Here is a 26,588-nt window from a genome sequence, read left to right as displayed (position 1 = left end):
TCATATACATTACCGGTCACTTCATTCCTTTCAAGTATCCAATTTTTTAGGTGCCCTATCTAACCAGGTTTTATACATCATCTAAAAACGCATTCAATTTTTTAAAGTGGCACAGTACTAAAACCCACTGAGTTATATTTCATAAATTAATGACACATCACATAATTTTCTAACAAAAACTTCCCTAGAACTTCTCTAGTAAATGTAACCTAAAGAGAAGTTCAGCAACATCGGAATACAATAATTTTTAGTTTAATAAAGCAATTTTCACTTTGCAAATGCCTCCTTTTAATAGGTATGCCAGCCTTTTTACATTTCGTTTTACCTGCTGGCTGCAACTTATCCTGAAATTCTACATTTTCCAATAAAATATTCAAAAACCCAAAAGCAATACTGTGCACTTTATTATAAGATTTCTGTTTTGCTATACCACAAATCCTCCTAAATCTCAATCCCTAGCATAATGTCTCCCAGATGTCTCAACTAGTTGCCATGCCAACTAAAGCCGCTTAAATTAAATGAGGGCCTGAAATGGCACCTGCACCACTCCAGGTCTGTTGCGCATTAAATAAAGCTCTCTTGACAGGGGCTCAGAGGTGCCATTAACTTGAACAGCAGCTATCTGATTATTGTGTCTGGATAATTTAATGAGGATCTCTAAACAAGAGTGAAAGCAGGACTTGCTCAGTGTATCTGTCTTTTGCAAATGTGGCAGCCTCTTAAACAGCTGGTGCCCAACCAGGTCAATGCCTTTGCTTAGGCCTGTTAATATTTAGCTAAAACAACAAACTATGTCTAAAGTTATGGGATTTCAATAAAATATTTTAACTGAACTTGCATTTTTCCTATTTAAATTGATCTATAGTATATGCTGGCCAGTAGGAGGTCACTGGAGCTACATTACAGAGCTAAACTGAACATTACCAGCAGATGAAAATTGCTACTGACAGCTGTAATTAGTTAAGTAGCTGTATAAAATTAGAACTACAAAGTGTACCAGTTTGCTTCAGAACAATTATAAAGGAAAATGCGGATCACAATAGACTCTCACTAATTCACACCGACTTGGAGACCCACCAAAATTAGTAAATTTTGCAAACTGACAAGTAAACAAACAAACCAAGAACATTGCATGAAAGCGTACTTTGTTCCTGGATGTATTAACTTAATTTCAATAATGTAGAAACATAACTCATGTTCTATAGTTAAGGCTACGCTTTAGTCATGGGTATTTTTAGTAAAAGTCATGGACAGGATACAGGCAGTAAACAAAAATTTATGGCCCGTGACCTGTCCATGACTTGTACTATATACTCCCGACTAAATCTTGGGGAGGATGGTGGCCCAGGGGTGCCACAGGTGCTCGGAGGGGGGTTGGGGGGGGTGCGGTAGTGGCGCACGGCCTGGGACCCGCGCTGGTGCTGGTGTGGAGGGTTTGGCTGGGCTGGCAGGCTCCCTACTCAGCTCCGTGCCTCCCTGGAAGCAGCAACATCCCTCAGCTCCTAAGCAGAGGCACAGCCACACATCTCTGCATGCTGCCTCCTCCCTGAGCGCTGGCTCCACAACTCCCATTTGCCGGGAACTGTGGCCAATGGGAGCAGCGGGGGCGGTGCCTGCAAGGGAAGGCAGCACGCAGACCCCCTGGCCGTGCCTCCCCCGAGGAGCCGAGGAACGTTGCCACTTCCGGGGAGCCCCCCTGAGGTAAGCACCGCCTGGAGTTCTCACCCCCTCCCGTGCCCCAACCCCCTGCCCTGAGGCCCTCCCCCCAAACTCCTGCTGGGGGGTGGGAGGAAGGCAGTGGCCTGAGACTGCCCCAGCAGCAGCCGGTGCAACTGGTCCAGGGGCTGCCCAAGTTCCTCAGGCAACCCGCAGGTCAACTGCACCAGAAGTCACTGAGGTCACGGAAAAATCATGGAATCCATGACTTCTGTTACCTCCGTGACAATCTCACAGCTTTACCTATAGTATATTAATACGGAAAGAAGTTTCAGAAAACTCAGATTTAGGTTGGGATGAGACCACCATGTCTTGGGCAAGTTATGGGGTATGTGGATTAGCAGAATATGAATTAGCAAGGTCCTGGGGAAGTAAATGGTGGAAGATGTGTTCAACTGCTATGTTACCATGGGAAAAGGTTTCAACAGTTTATTTTCTAACCAGAGAAGTTCTTATAATTTTCACATTTCAGGATGCCCTTTGAAACAGAGACAGGAATTCTCTCAGCCACTTTAGCACATTAGGACATGGTGCCATGTCTGTTTCTTCTTGCCACTTCCCAAATGCAATAACCCATTAATTATAATTCTCCTGTAATACACCTGTTTCATACTAATATGCAAAATAAGAAAAGGCTGGTCTGGTTAAGAATAGTATAAGAATTAATGGAATAAAATCTCATGAAATTTATATTTCTATATATCCTCATTTATAGTTAAAAATATGCTGGCATTTCCTCTCAACCCATGTTAATTATTAACTGGCAGTGGAACCACCATCTATTGCGTAAGGGGTGTTGTGGGCTCTGTTCTTCTGGTTGGCAAGAGTAAAATGTTCAGACTCTCTGATGCCCAGTAAAACCACTTGTTTGAAAATCTCCTATTTAACTAGTGGTACGATGAGTGAAGATTCATTCCCTGAAGGCATGGGAAAGGAAGAGAGAACCGAACATGGTCTGTGGTCCTGCGATAAATTACACCACCTGTTTTAAGATTATTCTCTAAATTCTCTCAATTATATAATTACTGAGACTCAAGATTAAATTAATTTGATGTTTAAATGGGAAATTCTTCAAGTGCTTGTATTATTATGCACTTGTTGCAGTTTACAGCTTCGATACAGCACAGTATGCATGGAAGGCTGCAGTACAACTGTTAAATGCAGCCATGCATAAAAAGAGGAAGCAATGTAAGAAGCAGTACAAATTAAGGGGAGAAGTATTTTTATGGATGACAAACAAGTTACTACCGATTTTTTTTTTTTTTTTTTAATAAATACCTTCAGACATTTGGAATTGAGAACACAGGATACTGAGAAAATGACAAAATATTGTAAAGTATTTCTACACAAAGCTAACATATTAAGACTTTCCTCATTATGTAATTTCTATTTGCTCAACAACAAAGTCACAATCTTGTGGTCACGATTTAAGACAAAGAAGTGACTAATGATGCAATAAGAGTGGAATGGGGCGGGGGGGAGAGAGAGAGAGAGACTTATGGTCAAGTAAGTACTTGATGGAACAACTGACTAAAAACTACACCCTCATTGTATGCATAATCTGCAAGAGGAATAATGATCCAATATTATGCACATTAAAAAAAGAAACTAACGTTAAAGAAAGAAAAATCAGTGTTTAGTACTTATTCAGGTGATGGAAACAGGACTCCTGGGTACCGTATGAATGGCTTGTGGGCAAGTCAATTAAGAGTACTTTGGATTAGCCTGTAAAATGGGTATGTCATCATCCACCTCACAGGGGTGTTATGAGGCTAATTTGTAAAGTACTCAGATCCTGAGATCAAAGGGGCTACATAAGTGGCAAGTATTATTTAACTTATCACAAAACTGTCTGTTATTTTAAAGTATATATATTTTTAACACTTTCAGGAAATTTTAGGTGGCTCCAAGGTGGCTGCTAATGATTCATGGTTTTATAAAAATTGACAGGGGTTACTGTGATTAACGTTCATGTCATTGATAAGTTAAAGCAAAGAAAAGCTTTGACGCTGTTTTGCTTGATATTTTTCAGTATGTATACAAATCTCCCTAACTATAGGCACATTTTCTAGACAGAAGCGGTTTCATATTCAGACAATACTAAGGAAAAACCTCACAAAACCAATATTTGGCTACTGTAAAAATAAAATCCCAAAAAGCAGATTGTTTCTATAAAATGAAAATTACATAGAAAAGATACAATTTTGATCTGTTAGTTTTTCAAAAATAAAAATAGGTTATTTGCCATTAGCCAGTGTATGCTGCTGTATGAATCCTTCACTTAGCTGTTTTCGGTGGTATCAGTGACATTCATCCTGTAACATTCATGCAGGTGTGAACTGATATCACTGATCAACAAGAGGCCTGGTCAGCAGAAAAAACTTCCATGGGAGGCTGACAAAAATTTTCCGATGGCCATATCTCAGAAATCTTAGTGCTTAATCCCAATGCAAGAAGCAATACAAAATGCCTCTTTCTTGCATCTTACTCCTGAATTAGATTACTGTCCCTTTTGAGCTTACGTCAGATCATTAAAACATGCTTCCCTTGTGCCCATATAACTAATACGATGACAAAAATCTTAAAATGGAAATTGTTTTCAACACGTGTGTCTGAGAACATATATTTTAAAAGCTGCACCCCTTTGAAATTCTGTCAAGATACGTCACATGCCAACTTCAGCGTAGTCATAGATAAGGCATATTTACTCTTACTGTTGGTTCAGCTATATAAACTTAGATACTTTGCTAATTAGTAAATGACTGTATAATTGATCAGGCTGGGCAAAAAAACCCCACACCACTTTGGTTTATCATTTAGGGTTAGACTCCAGGCTATGAATGTATACTTTTATCTGGCCTCAAACGATAACTCCTTTGTCAGTGTGGTGCATTTGTGCACATAGACAGGAGGTTCTAGGATTTATAGCTTCAGTTACAAGTGACATTATCCAACTGGTTTTCCAGCTTTTGGAATAAAGGTATTTCTATTTTTCTGATGCATAAAATAGATTTTCAGTCCATAGCAAAGGCTCTTCAGAAAATACAAAGGGGAGAAAAAGGCAGACTTTACTCAGAAAATACAGGGGGTGGTGGGGCGGCAGACCATAATTTATTGTTTTAGAAATATCACATTTTCAACAGGTGCAAGCGGCATGGCATATTATGCTACAAACAACAGATTTAAAATGTTTATGAAAGACGGCAAGAAAGAAGGATGAGTAATGAAGAGGGAAGGAGAAGATAGAAATTCAAAGAGTAAAAGACCTACTGTATAACATTTTGAAAAGGTCCTGTGAAAGAATGAGAGGTCAGAGTACTCTAATAGGCACTCTGATAGTGTGACCAGTCATCCTTCTCATTGGGAGCTGGAATAATTTTTAAATGATTCATTTGTGCAGGTCATGTCTCATGAAACACTGTCAGTCAGAGAGCTCTTAAGACAGAATGGGAAAGTCCGCTGCACATCTCTTCCTTCAGTGCATCAATTCAGGTTGACACATGTGATTGACAAAAAGTGACAATATTGTTAATCTTCAGCTGCTTCTGGCATAAGCTTTAATCAGGAAAATCTTCAGAGAAAGAGTGACTAGAGAAGCCTGCAATAATTATTGGCCAAGAAGGAGAACATCTGTCTTTCTGCAGTTGCAGAATTCAATACTACAATAGATTAGAAAGCAATATTCTGCACTGATACTAGAAAAGTGGTGTACTATTAATTCAGATGTTCCATTAATCCTTCAGTACTATACGGAGGGTATACAACTTCTTAATAAGACATTAGATCTCCATCTTCTCGGCCTATAATTTGAGCTATGTTGTCAAGATGGATTGTTTAACATTTGGAATCTTGTGACTAAATTTTTCACTCAACTATCTGGTATTTACTGTAGAGGACAGATTCTCACTCCATATTTTCCATGGGGATTGAGTTTTTTATTGGTAGATTCCTAAGTTTGTTATTTATATTTTCTTAATGTATATTATTGTTTAGATTTTATTTCTATAAACGTTATGCCACTTTCAGTAAAGTTATTTAAACATAAACAAGTGAAACAAAATTAAGTTATTCATCAGTGCAATACCATCCACTAGAATTAATGGTCGTGAATCCTTGTAAAAAAGTGCATTCTTAGACTGCTCTAACCAGGTAACTGACTGGCACCTATGCATATTTTAAACGGACAAACACTTTATAAATGGGTACCTATGTCACGCTAACAGTGGGCTATGAGTTTAGGCATATCATACCACCAGAATGAATATCTAAGCTTGAGTAACAGGGGATGGATTTCTGCACCACAGGGTTTTGTGTACCATTTCCATGCCTATGGTTATGGGGACATGCCATCAACTCCAGCTCACAGATGGATTCACTTTGAACAATCAAACACAGCTTCTACACCTGTGTAAAGTAAATTGTTACTGCTTGCGAATGAGCCTTAGTGTTCTGTTGGAGGTTAGGTTTGTGTAAAGAACAGCAATATGATGAAGTCTGCAAAAAACTTCTGCTCAGGATGGCAAACAGCACCTGCAGATCATGGCAAAAAAGCTAAGTTTCCCAGTCAATAGCTTGGAGAAGTGTGTAAGCAACACAGCTAACCTACCACAGAAGCGCATGTACTATTTCTCACAAATAAGAACTTGAGTGGTACTTGCAGCAAAAACAAAAGCACAGTTCAAATTTCTATCCATGTATACATGCTACAACATGGAAATAAACTGAGTGATGTTAGGAAGGTATTTTCTGTGCTATTTTCTTTGTAAAAATAGAGAGACTGGCAAATGCCTCAACCATTACCTAATGTCGTCTTTATAGCTGTCTCCTCAATAGGTTAGATTGGGACAATTAGATCAATAAACAGGTAAGATATACTGAACGATCATCACAGATTTTAAAATGCAAAAACTTGCTTCTTCCAAATTTAGATAACTTAGAATATACAAAAGTTAGAATTATGAGTTATAAATAACTTATAAAAGTTAAACCTCACTAGATTCTGTGTAATAAGAGAGGAACATGAAGATTATCCCATCTATTTGGTAGGCCTCGTAAGAGAGGAAAAGTTTTCATTGCTGCCAAACTACCTTTAGTCTAAGGATTTACATTTATCTGGGAAAAAGGGCCATCTCCCTAGAACCCTCTTTAGATATGGAGTATGTGCTTCACAAGCAGCCACATTAGACAACTCTCATCCATAATATTTTGTTACTATTATATTAAATAAATCATCCTCCACAAGCTAGAGGTAGATGGCTAATAAACGGGTTACATATAAAAGTAGAAAAGATTTGAATCAGACATGAAAGAATGAGAGCTTTCTAAAATAAACACTATATACATCAAGTCAAAATTACAAAAAGTTAGTGTGTACTTAACTGCACTCCTGAACTAGGGCTCCTCTCAGCCTTCCTACTTCTAATCTTATGATACTACTTGTTTAACTGGAATCAAAATAGCTAAATCAACACATATAACAACACATATAATTTTTTAATAGTTAGTTATATCAAAATAGGACACTCCATCTGAAATAAGCGTTAACACACAGATATACACTAAAATAACTGAAGTTGTGAATAATAATTCATTTAATTATTGTGTTATACCTAGGTCTGTGTAGACCAGACAAATCCTTGGTTTTCAGAATTGTAAGGCTACCCCCTGCCACCCCCTAACTGTTCTGTACTCAAACCCACAGCCTGACCTTCTACTCAATCCAGTCTTTAAGTATTCAGGCCTTAAATTCACTCACCAGATGAGCTTGGGATTTTGCTTATTCACCAAGGAAATAAAAGATTCATCCAGATTGTTTTCACCGACATCTCCCTTTCCCAGAAAAGCTTCTAGGTTCCGCATCTTAGACGTTTCCTTGGCAAATGGAATGCATTTAGCATAACATTCCATGGCATCTGCCCATTAAACTTCACATTCAGCAGCACAGGTACACATCTGCAACGTGTGCTGTTACTGTACTTAGCAACAGTGAAGCAATTAATTCTACAAAACCTCAAAGGAAATTCATATACAGACGTTAAAACAACATTCCATATTAAACAGAATGCAACTAAAAGTGGGTTATTAGGACTAGAATTCTCGTATACTGACCTACAAAGAGCTTTTTTTTTTTAAAAAAAAGATTGGAATGTTTCCTTTTACAAGACATGTACAGAGGTTTAAAGGTGCATGTTAAAGTAGAGGGGACGATGATTCTGCTCTTTTCCTTTTTAAACGTTAGAAATATCAAGAATGCCAAGTCTGGTCTTCCTTAGTTTTGCTGGAGGACTTCTTTTCGGGAGGTGGAGGGATTGGAGCATGTGTATTGTGAAGTCTTACATTTTAAAAGGTGGGATGTTGAACCTTCAAAAGTTCTACAGGACAAGGAACCAGGATCTACATTTTGTGAAGAGATTTTTACCCTCATTTTCATTATATGCAATACATAACAAGGGAAATATGGTACCTGTTAGTTTTCTCCCCTTGTGTCTATTAGCGAAGCCAAATATTGGGTATGGCTCCTCCTTATCAGGAGATGGAATTTTTCAATGACATTCCAGATGTTTACCATGTTTACCATGCTTGCCAACATGAAATCTTAAGTGGAAAATCGCTATAACAAGTCACTAAACTAATGATCAACCAACCTCTGAAGGAAATCCAGGAGTAACAAATTCAGGTTGAATTGGCAACAACCAAAGTAGTTACCATCTGGAAAACATGTGGTGATGTAAGGGAGAAGAGTTGGCGGTCCCTGTCATTACTTGTTAATTTTTCCCAAGTTCAGACACTTTTTTAAAAAATTCAAGATCCATGAAAATTTAATTACTGTTTCCCTGAATTGGACATTGTATGAACAGTAACTACAATAACTTCTAGAGCTATTTTCTTAAAAATAAACTGTTAAAACTTCAAATGGACAACTTCAAGTTTACTTACCATTAGTAGTAACAGAAACAAGGAAAAAGCAAACAACATATACAATGAAGCTCTCATACATTAATTTTTCTTCAATACCTCTATGGCGAGGGTCTTCAGTGTTCAATTGTTGCAATGGTTTACGTCAAGAAACTGACTCCCAGAACAAACGGGTTAAAATAATAAACTTCCTAGGCACCCAAAAATAATGAATGAACAGAATCTACTTGAATTTAAAAAAAAAATAAAAAATCAAAATGCTAGCTTTTATGTGCACTAAATCTATCTAAAAATTAAAACAAACCTATTAAAAAGCATGATTTTTAAAAGCAAATATGAACTGGTGCATTGAATGTAACAGATTTTAACCAAATATGCCACTTGTCGCCTCTATAGGAGAATCATTTCCCTGGAAAGGAGCAATTAGACCACAAGACAAAATAGTTTCATATGAACAATGCAATCTAAATGTCAAGAAACTAAAATCAAAACTCCTATGTAGAGTTTTCTAAAACACTGTCAAAATACACTATCCTTAAAATCAGTTACATTTATGAAAAAAAATGAATGCCTCTGTTCTTTTACATATAGAATTGTTCAAAAACATCTATATAACAGATTATGGTTACCCAATTTAAATATTCTTGATAGTACAGTCCCAAAGAGGAAGCAATCCTTAACCTAGATCTGATTTATAACTCATATGACGCATAATAAAATGAGGGCATTTAACAAGTGCAGATAACTGAAATCCAATTTATGAAGATTATTTGTCTCAGACACTGCTGTCCACATGAAAGAAATAGCTATGCACACTGATTGGAGTATTATCTATCGTTCATATGAAAGAGCCAACCATAAAGAATATCCTATCTTTGCAACCAGTAACTTGGTATGAAACAGAAAATCTGCATGCACTTCGGTTAGAATCACTGACCTTGAAATGTGTTCATATTTTTCTGCAGCAATCAATATAAGGTATTATATTTAAACAAAACAAAATAGTTTATTTCCCAAGCAAAGGTTATCTAAATATAAAAAATGACAAATTTTCAGCTGGTCAAAAAAAATAGTTAAATTGATCAAAAATAGAAAAATAACTATAACCCGATCAACCAGTAAAAACAGCCTTCCAAAAGCCCAGCAATACTCCACAAAACTGATATATTCAAACTCCAAAGAGCTCAGTTAGAGGTTGAAACCAAATACAATAAAGCTTCCTGTAGGATAAGCAGAATGTATAATGAACAAATGTGGGATATTGAATTAATCAGTTTCAACTTGAGCACTACCATGTATGCAGGATAACATTGCAGAAAAATATCAGTACCTAGTTCTAATTACTCATGTATGTTACCTTGTGTAGAAATTTAGGGGTTTTTTATATAAAAATATAGGAAATACAATCATTTCCCCAACAAAAATATATTATCTGTGTGAATATGTATGTGTATCTACACATACACACTTCTTTTTAAAACTTCTGGAAATGGTTTGCAGCCATCATATTGATGGAAGTTTACAATGGCTATTTCAATATCATGGACTGCCCTCGAGTTGCCAACAGGATTTGATGGTGTAATTTATCTCTGGTCAGTTTATAGTTCACAACAAAGTGGTATAAATAAAAACTGGAAACAGAAAGCTAACAAAGGACAGCAGTACGATGGCAAGAAATGCTTGAACAAGCCAAGTCACAGGAGTTCTCTTTCAACTCTTCTGCTTTTGGCTTAAATCTTCAACATTTGCTTTTGTTTATAATAAAAAGATGAAAGTTAAATGCTTAACAGCACAGGCCAGAACAGCCTGAAAATGCTACCCAAGGAAAAGCTTTGGCTCATTCTGAAAGATGGTCACTTGAGCAACTTCTCAGGCAACTGGAGCACCATCCAACCTTATCTGCTCAGAAGGGCTCAGCCTACCAAAGGGGTTCTCAAATGGGCGGGGGGGTGGGGGGGGGTGGGGATGTTGGGAAACCTGAGGGGGTTCCAAGGTTATTACATGGGGCGGGGGGGGTCACGAGCTGTAAGCCTCCACCCCAAACCCCACTTTGCCTCCAGCATTTGTAATGGTGTTAAATATATTAAGAAGTGTTTTTAATTTATATGGGGGGGAGGTTTTTTTTTCCCACACTCAGAGGCTTGCTATATGAAACGGGTCACCAGTACAAAAGTTTGAGAACCACTGGCCTAGTTCAACCGTCTTTTTTTTTTTTTTTTTTTTTTGGGGGGGGGGGGAACAGATATTGAAATTTCCACCAGCTCCACAATCTCAACCAGGAAAGGCATTAAAACTAGAAGGACGAGGTTATACTGTTCAGTTTAGGATTTCTGCACAATAGCTGACTTAACAAAATTTAGACACGTTACACATGCTGCAAAATGACCCCTGTAGTCATGGTGGTATTACTAATAAGATGCAAAGGTAGTTCTAATTTTTGTATAAATATAAAATAAAATACATGCTGTAAATAAACCAAAATTATTTAGACTTTAAATGCTACAGAAGGTCCTTTTGAAAAAAGAAAGATCTGACTCCTTCAGGCAATACATTCATCTTCTCATATTATATATATTACCTGAAGGAGTCAGATTTTTTTTTTTTTTAAAGGACCTTCTGTAGCATTTAAAGTCTAAATAATTTTGGTTTATTTACAGCATGTATTTTATTTTATACAAAACTTAGAACTACCTTCGCATCTTATTAGTACACACACACACACACAAAACTGACTGGCCTATCCAAAATTTGGGAGACTCTTCGCAAAAAAAGTTCAATTAAAAATTATCCCCAAATCTTGCATACAAGACAAAGGTGTAAAACCACCACAGACATTACAAGTTTAATATATGTCATTCTCCCTTACATGACCAAGTTTGAATGAGATTAGTCTTACCAATTTTCAGTACTATAAGCACCACTCTCTTAAGGTTCTGCAAGTTGAAAATGTTAGGATAATAGAAAGAAAAAATGAAGAAATCTAACTTTTACTAGAATTTATTAGTTCATTCTTGAATGCTTTTTCTATTTCTGTTTTGTAATTAACAATTGCTATTCTACTCAGATTCTCTAAATGCCCCATTCCAGCCCACAACACACCACTTTCTAACTGAAGGCAGCACTTTGTATTTTTGATAACATGACGGAAATGCCTGAGTGACCATTTAGTTTTATGCCACCTTGAGATGTAGGATCTGGCCACTTATGCAAGCTGAGAAATATTTAATGAATTATACAACCTTGAGAGTTACACACAGAGGAAAAGTACTGCATTCTATGTTGTAATTATATGGAAAATCCTGTGGAAATAGTCAATCCTGTTTGATGAGTTGGGTACACTTAACCCACAAATAAATCCTGTAAAGATTTTTATGCCTGACTCAGCCAAATAAACAATCCCTAGCTTTATACAAGTATGTGTTATCAAATCATTACTTAAAAAGCTTTTTTTTAATATTCAGACCCAACTGCACAAATGCTTTTAAAATCAGCAGTTTATTGTGAAGCTACAAATTATCTTGCAGTTTTCTTAACCCTGAAAGGTGTTTGGGGAAGTAACATATCAACATACAATAAGTGCACAGAAAACTCATCTCACTACAGATTAGTCTAATTAAACATTCAATATTTTGGGTAAGCAATTTCTAAGCACCAATTCTAAGACTGACTTCACCTCTAATTCCAGACATGGACAAAAATCTACATTGCAATGGTAATTTTGCAAGATGGGTGTAGAACATAGGTTTTTAACTACAAATGATTTTTCCAGTCTAATAAAAAGGACCTGTTTTTTCCATTTCTCCCTCCCTGACTCAAGTATCAGAGTGAAACATACAGCAAAGGTCAAACTAAAAGAACTCAGATAAAATAAACCAGACTGAACAAGGACACTGACAACTAACTTAACAGATGCTATAACATGAAGTTATGGCTTGGCGTTTGGTCGTATGTTATAGCAATGCTGATGGGAAAATAAACTTACTTGGCTTGAAACATTTAAGGAACAATCATCTTTTGGTAATTTTTTGCAAATAGTTAAATCAATCAGAAAAATAACTGCTGCAGTTTTTGTTTAGATTTCCTCCCACTATAATTTTGAAATGAACAACAACTATAATTTTGTATCTGCTATAAGTCTGTAATTTATATCAATTAAATGAGAATTGCTATGACGGATATGAGGAATCCTTACAACATAGTACCGCAACCAACTTGCTCAAGAGTACATTCCAAAACGATGATAGAGGCAGAAATGGAACCCAGATTCTTCTTACTACCAGCCTTTTGCCACATGCACTGAACTTGCTGTTTCACCAATCAGGTGCTGAATGAACCTACAGATGTAGTTTTAATAAAGCAAACATACTTCAATTCATAACATGGTGTCATATCTTTATGCAATACCCAATCTCAAACCCTTAAATAATTAAAAGCTACAGTTAGTGCAAGATGAGGAAAAAAGCAAACTAAGCTTTTTCACAGACACTATCGCATACTGTGCCACTACTGGTTGACAAATTAGATTCAGTGGTGTGAAAACACAAAAGCGAGAAGATACCAGGGTCCCCATAGAATTTGTTATTATTTCCGTCCGACTGACTTTTTATTCAGCTAAAACTACATGTGCCCTACAGGCACATACACTGACAGTACAGAGATTCTCTCTCTTCTTCAGCTGCCTTAGGGAGACATCTATCTAAATATTTTCCTACCGAAAAGGTACATAATCTGTAAAACCAACCTAAAAATTCCATTTGGCATTTAAGATGCACTTTCTGAGTTATCTTTTCTAGAAAAAAAGAATTCTATTCCAATATAAGGGCCAAATCCAGGTAGCCAACAATCGGAGGCACAAGGTGAGTCCTTTAGTTGGGTTGGGAGCTTTGACTAATGTTACATTTGGCCTAACTGAAGACAGTTGGCACCAGATTCCTGCTTTGCGAGAGCCACAGGCACACAGTTGGGTGCAGGGAGCTGTACAGGCACCTTTCTATGGCAGGCCATCCCCCTGAGGTGGAGCCCTATTGGACATAGAATAGTCGGCATTTTCCTTCCATCTTCAATGCACTTGGAGAACAACGAGCAGCAACCTGGCACTCTCGCCCCCCCCCCCGGCATTGCATTCCCCGGGCATTTGTTCCATCTCAGCAAAACATTCGAATCCTACAAGATGGGAGAGCTACTGAAATTTTCACTAAACTTCACTTTAAAGTAGAATATTTTTTAGCAGCCAATATTAGAGCTAGTTGAAAAACATGGGGAATTTCAAAATTTTGAGCAATCAGTCCAAAAACAGGGAACATTTTTTCACAGAAGATGTTATCTTTATTTTTCCAATTTATTTTTTTTATTTTTTTTGAAAAATTTAAGAACTTCAAGTTGATCCAATATATTTCAGAGTTCAAGTGAAACAGAATTATTTATTTCTGAAGACTGTCCTCTGAAGAGGAAATCTCCGCAGCTCAAGAGACAGAGAAATAGGCTGGCTCTTCAGTGAGTGCCCACAAGTTTGTCTCTGCCAAAAAAGCAGCAGAGAAGGCTGAAGGCCTACTATCAAAATATGGAGGCCTGTATGCAAGAAAGAATATTCTCCAGAGTCTTAATTTTATAATACATACACACAAAAACCCAAACATACATACATGTGCATGCACACACACACACACCCACCCCATACCCCCTACCTCACCCATATGTCTATAAAAATCTTCTTTTCACTGGGAAATATTTGAAATACAGCACTTAACGGAGGCCTGTGTGTTTTTACCCTGAACAGCTTTTCAGCAACTCTCAATCTTTCACTTAATTGGTTTAAGACCAAAATTTTAACAGTTGGTTTCATGTAGTTTGCCCACGTTAATTGTCTTATTATTCAATTTAAAATAAAACAGCTCTGCGGTTGACCTTGGATTCCTCTATCTTCCATCACTATGAACTTTGTTTCTTATATAACAAGCTTCAGTTAGTAAGCCTGTACATTTACAGTTCTTGAAAAAAAGCCAAACAATAAAATGGGGTTTCTTCCACAACTACAAGGACTTTAACTGTATCTGAAAGTTAGCACCATTTATTTATTTATTTATTAAGATTTATTTATTACAAGACCAAAGGATTCCACTAGAAAATAGAGAATTAAAAAGGGAACAAAACCCAGAAATGTTTCAGATATCTCCTCAGGCACGTAGTACATCAGCATTTTTAGCCATTAAAATTATGGTAATATAGCTGTGACTTGCTTTTTGGTTCTATAGATTTAAAATATTTTAATAAGAGTGTACATCGGTGAGCAGACATTCATTCTGAACTCCCAATTCAGATAAACTTTTGATTAAACTTAAAGACTTCATTACTGTAACTTGCATGTTGGAATTTTACAAAACTATTCTACTATGCTTTAATCCAATCAACAGGTATGGTATTTATAATTGATATATACATAATATATGTTACATAGAGAGTAACTTTTAAAAACAATGTATTTATTGAACAGTTCATTTACTTGACAAATTCTAACTTGCATTTCCCTTACCACAACTGAAAACAATAAAACAATCTAAAACTCATCTAAAGGACCTGTTTTCAGGACACAGAATACTGAACACAGGACACAGAATACTGAACACTGAATACAGAATTCTGAATACAGAATACTGAACTTGAATCTTGACAATCCATTAAGGACAAATTTATTTGCATCTTTTAATAAAGTGCTATTATTTTATTTACAAGTTTTATGTTGATGTTTGTTATGATGATATACTATAAGAAACTGAAAGTGAGTTTAGTAAATTATTTAGATAGTCTCTAAAACCTAAGCTTCATAAAAAAGGAAAAGGACAAAAACACTCGTGCATTAAAAAGCCCACTGAGTACATACCCTTTCTATAGATTCTTCAGTGTGAAATATTAACCAAGTATCTTAACAAAAATAACTTTTGCATTACCTAAATTATCTGCTCCTTAAAATACCCTTTTCCTTTTAAGTCTGCAAAAAATATTCTGCTACTTATTTGGGTTCTTAAAACATTTTAAAATGTTTGTAAAGTTTTGCAGTTTACTTTAAATATCAGTCATGGAAAGGAGTCTGATGAATTCCTTTCCACTGGAAATATGCCTATAACCAAATAGTCCCAGTGTACACTGATTATCTGGTTTATTTCCCTATTAAGAGCTGTTTAAAACTTTCCTCAACATTTCCCATAAATTAACATTGTGTATTAAATGTGTAAATTAACTCTAAAAATAGTAATAGATTAGTGATATCAGGGTAGGCATAAAATTTTTATTGGGATCTCTAGATCTGTAAGATGGTAAAGTCTTGTTAAGAGGAACAAAATTATTCTTATTTTAATAACAGCCCTTGATGCTGAAATCAGAATCATAATATTCCTATGTACTTTTTGTACAAATCACTACTTATATATTGTAGTGATGGGTGCCATACAAAAGACTAAAAATATTCTAGAATTATATTTCTATTAAAGCAAGTGAGCTCTAACCATAATATTGCCTAATTATTTCTATTTCTCTATAATATATAAGAATGTGCAACTAACAGGTCACAGATAATCAATCACTAAATATGTTCCCAGTATACTTTTTAAATTCTAAATCTCATCCCCCCTAAAAAAAACCAAAACCATCCAACTGAACATAAATAATAATACAAAATACATATGTATTTTTTCATAGTTGTCAAATATTGTTTTTTGGAATGAATCAACACTCTTCCAGTGATCTGAGAAATATCCTAATGTTAGGTAATCTATTACGGTATTCATGATTTCTTGAAAAATTATCCACATGGGCTCTTTTGTGTAAATGCTATGGTAAACCATGTATATTTTCATGTGGCATCTGTTTTCTACTTCAATATGAGGCCCAAATAATGGATGCCAAACATCACTAGTTGTGTAAGAATATCCCTAGAAATTCTATATCCTGGTATGTGTCATGCGTGAGTATGGGAAGATGGGCATTTTTAGGAATTTTTTTAGAATGTTACCTAATAAACATAGACCAATAAAGACATAATTCTTGGAAGTAATTTTCAAGACAGTATTTGGGGGAATCTTAACTACAAGTGGTACCTGCTGGTAAGCAGCACTATACCCCACTTGCCTGTTGGCACTCATGAAGTCAAAGCTTCATGATCAATCCTGAACCTGTTCATCTCTAATCATAACATGAAAAAACTGCTCTTGCATGAACAGTCCCACTGATGTCAACAAAACTATTCACATAAAGGCTATGAAAACTGGGCCCAAGTTCTTTCCAATTCCCTATGTACAGATCACAGATTAAATCAAACACTTACAACTTGTAGTCTAAAGTCAATCACACCTACCTCAATTAAAATTATTTTATATTTAGGATACATTTCTTCAAAGTAGTCAATGTGTGGAGGCTGGAGTATGTCAAGGGCGGAGAGCACCTATGGAACAACAGGCAAGACAATTTTACCGGAAAGAAAATAGAAATCTTAGTCAAATCAAAGCAAATACTTACGACAAAGGCAAGGTCAGGCTATATTTTTAACACTTTGTTTGCCTACTGTTTAAAATATTTGAGATGTCCTTTTAATGCATTTGACAAACACCACAATTTTTAACTGTCTGGTGAATTAACCTTGGCCTTGTTTAACCTTGGCCTGTCCCATGACTTAGTCCTACTTTACAGCTGGCATAATTTACTTGTTATTTATTAATTTCAAACACCTAAGTAGACTTTCTGTATCTTACCTACCAACATCTCTGTCTGTAAATGGACTCATTTTCCTTGTAGGATTTAGCCTTATTCTGCCCACAAACTAAGATTAGTCTGGTCTTCACATTTGGAGAACATCTCTTTAAAAAGTGAGAGTAGCTAACTTCCAAATATTTGTAAAGTTGACATCACTGCATGTTATATTGTATGGCAATACTGTTGCATATGCTGTGTTCTGTTAACACACAGGACACAAGGAAAAAATTTGCACTTGCATGACAAAGCCAGCCCCACTGACTTCAGCAAGATTGCACAGCATGCAGGTGAGTGTAGAATTTATCCCGTGTCTTTGCTTCTCCCAACAAAATAATCAAAATAAGGAGAGTGAGGACAAGATGTTCAGAGGGCAAGATTTTCAAAATGGATGCCAAAACTCCAGCTCCTGAATCCACAGTTAGACGCCTGAATAAGTGGTCTGATTTTCAAAAGTAGTAAGTGCCCAGCAGCTGTAAGTCACTGCAAGGTGCTTGGTGTTCTGCACTTTTTGAAAAATAAAGCTTTTTTCAGGTCCCTGTATACTAGCTTAAAAGCACAAGTTTAAGGCACCCATTTAAAAATATCTTGGCCCTAGTATCACAAATGTAAAAATATGACCACAAAAATCTCTGAAAGAAGGTTGAAGTCATTTTGAAATGTAAAATAGTACTAAGTATACAGACAAAAAGAAGACTGATTTTGTCTTGCAATTTATCTTTTTAACAACATCCCAACATATCACTCCATTTCCATAAAGGCATTTACAACAGACATTAAAGTTATTCACTTTTTGAACCAACAGCCCAGACAGTCACTTGTGTCCCTACAGTGACACGTTTGAGAAAGCAACTGCACAGAATTTAAATCCTCACAAGACTAGAAAACTACTTTGGGGGGAGGGGGGGGACCACATAATCTATGGCATTTAAGTGCATGTGCACAAACTGCTTCTGTTATCAGACTCCGCTTCAGATCACCTGCCAAAGCAGTTTATTACCTCTTACTCCTTAACAAAAGTTAACCTGTAATGAAGTTGCTGCACAGAAATGATTTAATGTATTACCCCAAGGACATCTTTAGTAAAAAAAAAAAAAAAACACAACAAAGATTTTCTTAGACTCAGGTCTCACGGCATTTTTATAAAGAGCAAAAAAAAGTAACCCCTACTGTCACAAGCTTTATTTTCACCAAGGGTCTGCGCATCCTGTGGTAACTTTGGAAAAGTAGGCAATTACCAGGAATGGGGGGCGAACCCACCTCCCAATGGCTATGAATCAGTGTAAAGACAAAGAAAAAATGTTTGCTAGTGTAGAAGTCTGTTACACAGTACCTATTCTACCTTGGAGCACTGTTTTGTAGAAATTTGAGTAATGATCTGTAGGCCACCCCTGGAAGCTGCAGCTTTGTTATAGTGTTTTAGTTAGTTACCATCTGGCTTATTTTGAGAGTCCATCCAGTTTGTGTTTTTTTCCCCTCAATCTCCCAAGTCTTAGATTGCCTCTTTGCTCTAATTAAGGGCTGTATAGAGAGAGTCTCTAAGTAAAGAAATCAATGCAGAATTATCAAGTTATACTTACAGTACAATACACATATCTGCCAGAACAGAAACTGCAAGTAAAACGTGAACTGCTACCAGTAGTATATGAATCGGTCAACTCTTTGAATTAGAAGAGACACTGTCTGCACCATCTCTGGGTCCACATTCCTGTTGCTTAAATGTATGAAGAACTCCTTCATCCCCCACACTAACAACTTTTTAGCCATTTCTCCAGCTGATTCCTCAGTTTATACTTCTCTACAATTCATATACAGATTTCTGAGCAGAATCTGGACTGGTGAAATAATCACAGAGTCAAGTTTATGGGCAGGATTCTTTTTTTTGCTGATCAGATTACCGTCACAGGTTAATGGGTTGTACTTTAGTGGTATCATGACCAAATTGGGTTGGAAGAGGACTGAAAAAATAAGACTCATTTAAACCAGATAACAGAGTGGAGTAGGGATTGCTGGCCAAACTGAGATTCATGTATGCCTCAAAAGCCGTCTTATGTGTCTAGAAAAAAAATCTTAAAGCTTCCATGAATCTGCTTTGCTTTCCCCTCAGTCCCATCTATTAAGGCCGATGCAAGAATAAAAGTACACCAACAATTCAGTACTATGACCACTGATCTGAATTCAGCATTTAACCACATACAGGAAAATCATTTTTGTAATCTGAAACCCTCAGATGAACTGGATATAAAGAGGAGGGGGAAGACAACATAAGGTAGTGAAATAAAGGAAATTTAGGCAGAGATTCCACTATGTCAGTCAGTTCAGATCAGGATGAGTAAGTGGGTGCAAGCACCCATAGGTCAACTAACTATTTAATCCTTTCACTGTGTGCAACCTCTGGATTTTTAGATAATCCTAAAGCAAATGGATTTTTAAAATTGATTTAAATAATCCATGTTTAACATCTTTTCTTAACACTTCTACCAGTACACTAAGAACTCAAACTTTACTCACATTGTCATGCTTAAAAAAACACAACATCTTCAATTCCCGGAAGACCCTTTTGCAGGAGACCAGATTTTGGAAGACATTGGGCATCTTTTTGAGTGCAACTCTCTTTCCATCTCGTGGATCTGTTACTGACCTAGAGAATACAAAAACTGAAAGGTTAAAAACAAGTTCAAGTAAACTTTTCTAGAACAGAAAAAAAAAATATTTAAAGGTTACAATACTTTTCGAACAGGAAGGTGGTTCAATACACTTATAAGGGGGGGAAATATCATGTAAGCAAGGGGAACACAGAGTAAATTTACTGTCCTTTATTAAGTAAATTCCAATCATTCTTTGGTTAGATTATATTTCTACACACATTCATCTACTCCTGGTTACTTAAGTGGCTGAGTACATCATGCATTAGTGAATTTAATTGTTCACCCCTAACATACACAACTATTTGAAGTCAGAGATCAATAACTGGAACCATAACTCGTGTCAGACCACAAACATTTCCTTCAGCCTCCCACTAAAGAGTCTATTAATATGAAAACATTGTTCATTTATGCAAATTTGCAGTGTCAAAGAGCTACACTGCTTTCATTTCTTTTCCTTAAAAAGAACGAGTTAACTATTGCATGGTAGTATAATAGAGGTGAATACAACTTAAAGATGAATCCACTAAACCACACTGTCAAGCATAGACTTGGGAACTCTGTTTTGATCTTGGATCTGCCACCAAGCATTTTTGTGTGGTGTTTTGAAAACTGTGTCAAAATTACAAGCTCTCATTTTAAATTCTAAGGGGATTCCTCGTCCCACTTGTGGACTAGGGGGCTCTAAAAGAAACATGTGATCTGGTTCCTCAGCAGTTAGCCTACAAAAGAGCCAGTCAACAAGGTGTGTTGAGTTGCGCCTCCCTGCTTTAGGTAGCACCTGCTATGTATGTCTGTCTCCCTCCTCCGTGTTGGATTGTTCCATGTTAGATTTCTGGATTCTGAGAACGAAAATAGTTTACACTGAAAATTTTCAGGACAAGTATTTATATTTTGTTTCTAACTCTGAGTGTAACACTTTGGAGAAATCACTCCAACTGGTGTCTGAGTTTCCTGATCCGTAATGTGGGTATGTTGTGTACTCTTCTCATAAGGGTTTTATGAGGATGTATATACAGAAGTTACAAGGAAACCTGCAAGTGTCAAGTATTTTATTCTAAAGTTACTGGCCTCTGAAAATAGGGAATAAGCTGAGAACTTTAAAGTCTGAGAAATGGGACTCTGATGCCTCAACTCCACAGTCATAAGATTTTAAGGCAAGAAGGGACCAATACAATGCTTAATTTGTGCCAGGGGTTTCCAGGGCTGAGCCCCAGCACCCCTGGGCTTGGCAGTTCATAGACCCGGCACCTCTAGGCTTGCTGCATAAGTTATGAATGTAAAAAAAATTGCTTGAGTCCTGGCACCTCTTTTGTTACAAATTAGGCACTGGACCAACATTTTGACCACCTGCCTAACATAGGCTGAAGAATTTTACCCATTAATTCCTCCATCAGTCCCATAACTTCTGGCTGAGCCACAGCATATCTTTTAGAAAGACATTTGACCCTTATTTAAGGTCTTAAAGTGATGGAAATTCCTCACTCCAACAGTTAAGTACTCTCACTGTTAAATATTTGTGCCTTATTTCCAGTCTGAACTTCTCTTAACCTCCTCTTTGATAAACTAAATATATCAATCAAGATTCTTATATCTGTCATTATAAGGCAGACCTCGAATCATTTTTGCAGTTCCATACTGAAGCCCCGGCAATTTTTCCAAATCCTTTTTGAAGCATTCCCACGAAAACTGCACATAGTACCAGATAAACAGCATTGCACCAGGAGTTCACAATCAGCTGTTCACCGTAACACCTAAATCCCTTCCAGAGTCACTCCTTTACAGGATACATTACCCCACCTGGTAAAAGTGACCTATGCTGTTTCCTCCTAGATGTAACACCTTGCTTTTGGATCGAGTAAAAAAGCTCATTCTTTCAATGAGCCTAGCTCACCAAGCAATCCAGATCTCTTTGTATAATAAACTTGTCATTTACCACTCCACCAAGCAGTTTGTCATATGCAAACTGTATCAGCAATGATTTTATCTTTTCTTCCAAATCACTGATAAAGACACTGAATAGTATTAGGACAAAAATCAATCCTGTAGAACCCCACTGTGTAGCCATCTGATGACTATTCCCATTACAATTTCAGAACGTTAGTTGTTAGTACGTTTTTAAATTAGTTTAATATGTGCTACACTGATTTTGTATCTTGATAATTTTTAATCATAATACTGGGGGGCATTAAATCAAATGCCTTATAGAAGTCCAAGTAGATTATGACACCACAGTTACTTTCATCAACCAAACTAGTAATCTCATTGAAAAACAATATCAAGTTTGTTTGACAAGACCCTTTTTCCCTGAAGTAATTTTGATGCTGTCATCTGAATTCTTTACTGATCGCTTTGAGCGTTTTCCTCATATCACCAACACTACATAACAGACACACGCGCGCACACACACCAAAAAAAAACAAAAAAAACTACACAACATGTCATTGTGAGTTTACTTATGGCAATATTATACAAAATTAATGTTGTACTAGTTAAGAAAAGTTGCCTAATGAACTGTTTTGATCATGAAATAATTTTCTTATAGTAAAACAAAGTATTATTCCCCTGTTTTAAGTTTCTAGTATCAAAATAAATGAGACTGTGGAGGTGAAGCTGGGACATGAAGTGAAAGGCGAGATGTCAGAAAGAGGCGGCAGCGGAAGACAGACGGGGACAATAGGAGTAGTGAAAAGGAAAAAGTCAGAACAATTCACTTGCAAAGAGACTGAGTGAGGAATGGGAAAGTCACTGGCTTGCACTATTTATCGAAGAGCAAACTTTAGACTGATTTTTTCTTGTCCCCCAAGAGGAAGTGCATTACGGCTTCTGAGGGGCCCCACCCATCACATCTCCAAGCACCAGGTCTGATAAAATTTAAGTCAGAGTCCAATGACATGGGGTGGGAAGGGCTACAGCGTCCCTTTGCATCAGTTTCCACTGGTTCAGAGTTCAGATAAAATGCCCCTAGTATCCTTTAAGAAGAATACAACGGACAGGAGAAAGCCCTATGGCAGTTAAATTTGACTAGGCTTTTACCTGAGAAGGATTCAACTTTATGCCCATACATATTCAAGAATCCTGTCTTCTAGAGAAAAATGTCAGCTTTAGACGTATCCATTGACAGTGCCATTGATTTCTGTTGGAGAAACTGGGTTCAAGATGCTTTGTGGAGAGAAACCCAAAACATACGACTACAAAGCAATATTTGCAATTTGCATTTTCTGTCCTTTTTTTCCCCTCACACACCAAACCCACAAGTCTCACTTCAGAACAGACACAGGAAAAAAAAAAGAACAAAAACAATATATATATATTTTTGCTGTGTATCTATATATGAAGTACAGAAAGAGCATGTTTTTAAGTGTGTAAAATTTGCTTACAACCAGGCAATCAATAGCTGGTAAAACGTTTCCTTGAGGACAAACTGGCAAAAAAGGAGGGATGATATGGCATTCAGACAGACAGAGTCAAAGAAAGTCCGCTGTCTGCACAAATCAGTGCTCATTACTGGAGAGATTACAACACCTCTTTTTATGTTTACCTTACTCCACACATTCCCACTGACTTCAGTGAAACTATTTTCAAAACAGGGTACTAAATGTGACTAAGGGGTTCACAATTTGGCTCTACAGCTTTAACATTACACCAAGGAAAAGACTTCCTTTATCCATTTGGAATAATTTATATGAATTGTAGAAACCGAACATTAAGAGGGTACAAGTTGTTTTTATCTCAAACATTTTTCAAAAAAAGAACCATCTCTTGCAACAATTTTCTATTCTACCATGGAGTCTCTAATAAATTTTGCTATCCCTATTTTAAGCACTGTACTATGTAGTATGAGCAAAAATACCCACAGTGTAAAGATGTAATAACCCATGGGTTTTAAATTCTGCATGTGACTGAACTGCCAGAATTGTTTGTTCCTTAGAGTCCTGATCCTTGTGCCAAGCACAGCACTTACGCTGAAGTCCCACTGAAGTCAACAGTGCTTTGCCCAGGTCCTGGAGAGCACGCTACTGCAGCCTGATGCAGGATTGGGGCTTTATGACCAATCCCACAGTGAGATGCATGCAGGTGGAACTCTGTGTTTGTACAGAGTTGCACTGAACACCAAGAGTACTTCACACAGGTGCAGGAGTCCAACAGCAGGATCTAGTCTTTAGTTACTGTCTAGCTTAGAGTGGCCACTCACATAGTCCCAGAATACTGGACCTTCCATCACCTCCAGAAGAGGCATGAGCCAGCCCTGGCCGGTGTGACCTTGCACACGCTGTGTATGCAAGGTCATGCCAGTGCGGACGGAGCTTCACGCTCTTCAAAATGGCAGACAAAACAACGTCTGGTTTTGTCTCAGCACTAGACAGGAGACAAATCACCCAAAAAGGAGGCCCAGCTGTCTTAAAACCGGAAGAATGGCTTGCATAGCCTAGATATTATGTGGCCTCCATCACATCAACATGCAAGTGTCTGTTGCATCTGAGCACCTTCCACAAATCAAAAGACTTCATTCAGTGTTATATTTAAATTAACTAATATTTAAATTGTCAAGTAACTGATGATTTTTAGACATAATTAATTTCATTATTTTCAAGTAAATGCATAATTACAAATCTCACAACATCCAAGATATTCACAATGAGCAGTTCACTAAATAACTACAGCTAGGTCTGAAGTTGGATTTAATTTCGGTAGTCTAAGCATTAAGGTCTCAAAGTATTTTAAATACAAGAGTTTCAATGTCTGTGGATGATACATATATAAGTAACTGTACACCCTGATAGAATCAGTATTCCACTTTTCTCAACCTACTGTAGAACAAGGACCCGTTCACCTATTGATTCTAATATGGCATACAAGCTACTGTGGCACGTTGTACATATGGATAAACATACAGTTACCAGCTTGGCTTCACATTTCATGGGGACATCTACACATTTCAGAACAAAGGTAGAAAATGAAAAGACAGAAGTGCACATACAGTAAGTGTAGTTAAGTTTCTAAATAAATTATCCAATTAAACCAAGCTGCATCTTAACTTACAGTTTAAGTACCAAGTTATTTTCAAGAAAGCAGCCCAGTTTGACTGGAAAAAAATACTTAAATTAAGTGGGATTGATCTCTCTCTCAAATATACGCAATCCACTTTCACAGTGGCACAATGAGCTGCATTAAGTAGAATCAGCTAACAACTGAAATGTGAGATGCTGTTTTTTAAAAAAAATCTCATTGTACACAATACTACCATGGGCAAAAACTGAGAGGTTTACAAATTAGATTCTTGTACTATTTGCAAATAGAGTTAAAATGACTACTTACAGAAAAATTACTCATTTAGGTACCAACTTACATTTTAAATTCATATTCATCTACCTTGCACATTTCTACCTGACATATCTAAAGTATTCACGAAGAACATTTTCAGGTAACTGTCTCCTCTCCTCACTAAAGTAATACAGTAAGAAATAAACTCTACAGACAAATGCTCAGGCACAGATTCACAAAAATAACTGAAGGTAACTCATGCTCTCTCCCCATTAGCAAAATGCCACATTTCACAGAGGGTCTTCATTCTTCCTCTTATGATGAACATGGTGACAGAACAGCTCAAGTAGTGAGTGTTTCGAAGGCTTATTTATTTGCTAATCTGTGTACAACGTACTGTGTACAGTGGTAGGTTGTATCATCTCTGGAAGCTGCACCATTGTTTAATAAAATAGGGAAAGGTTTAAGAGGAATACTATGACAGGATTAGTATCCAAATCCAGTTGGTTTTTATTCTATGCTTATAATCATTAAAGCAATTACATGAAATGAATGCATGCTAGAAGTTTAAATCCCTATCTTCATCCAAATGTCACTGCCATGTCCTACATAATGGGCTTTTAGCACAAACAATTCCACAAGGGAAAAAAGTGGACTTCAGCTTCTATTGAAGATAACAGGCTGCTCATTTATTTTAGCACATGTTGAGTAATCTCACTAAAAAACACTCAGAATGTAAAATTCACAATAGCTGAATATTCAACAAAAAGGCCAATTTCTGCTTCTAATAAAAAGAAAGGTATATTTAACAGCGGGTATTTCTACTACAGTAAATTGTTACTCTGATTGTGAAAGTTATTCAGTATGAAATGAAAACATCCCAATATTTCACCACATTGTTTTTCTCGGAAATGAAATACAAATAGCCAATCCTAGGAGGGCTAACTATCGGACAAATATCACTTACATCATCTTGTGAATCTGGTTCAATTAAGGTCCCAAAATACTGCAACAGTTTGCAAACTTCTTTGATTGAGGGAATGATTACAGTATATGTCCTAGTTTAGTTATATTACCAGAAGGATCTAATCAGAGATGAATATAATCAGCCTTAAATTATAGTGAATAAAGGCAAACAAAATTCAGCTTCATTATCTGTCCATACAAATACTTTGATAAACTAAAGAAAATACTGGTCTTGAAGTTGTTTCAAAGGGTTCTTAAAGAGTAACTAGAACAGTGGCAATAATCCCTAATCTACATCAAGACAGCATGTAAGATCACTCTCAAACACGTGTTTCTACAGTT

The 26,588-nt window shown here is 36.7% G+C and overlaps 1 protein-coding gene across 2 annotated transcripts in view; it reads right to left on the bottom strand.

Moving 5' to 3' along the window:
* Window positions 1-26,588, bottom strand: part of NLK (nemo like kinase) — a 109,833-nt gene that overhangs the window by 29,312 nt on the left and 53,933 nt on the right. For both annotated transcript variants that reach the window (XM_074974474.1, XM_074974475.1), the window contains exons 2-3: window positions 19,882-20,011; window positions 17,010-17,065 (exon numbers count right to left, since the gene is read on the bottom strand). In XM_074974474.1, the coding sequence (XP_074830575.1) occupies window positions 17,010-17,065; window positions 19,882-20,011 (186 nt within the window). The remainder of the gene's footprint in view (window positions 1-17,009; window positions 17,066-19,881; window positions 20,012-26,588) is intronic.

The sequence above is a fragment of the Natator depressus genome, chromosome 17 (assembly GCF_965152275.1).
Source record: "Natator depressus isolate rNatDep1 chromosome 17, rNatDep2.hap1, whole genome shotgun sequence".
Classification (NCBI taxonomy): domain Eukaryota; kingdom Metazoa; phylum Chordata; order Testudines; family Cheloniidae; genus Natator; species Natator depressus.
This window is presented reverse-complemented; position numbering and strand designations above follow the sequence as displayed.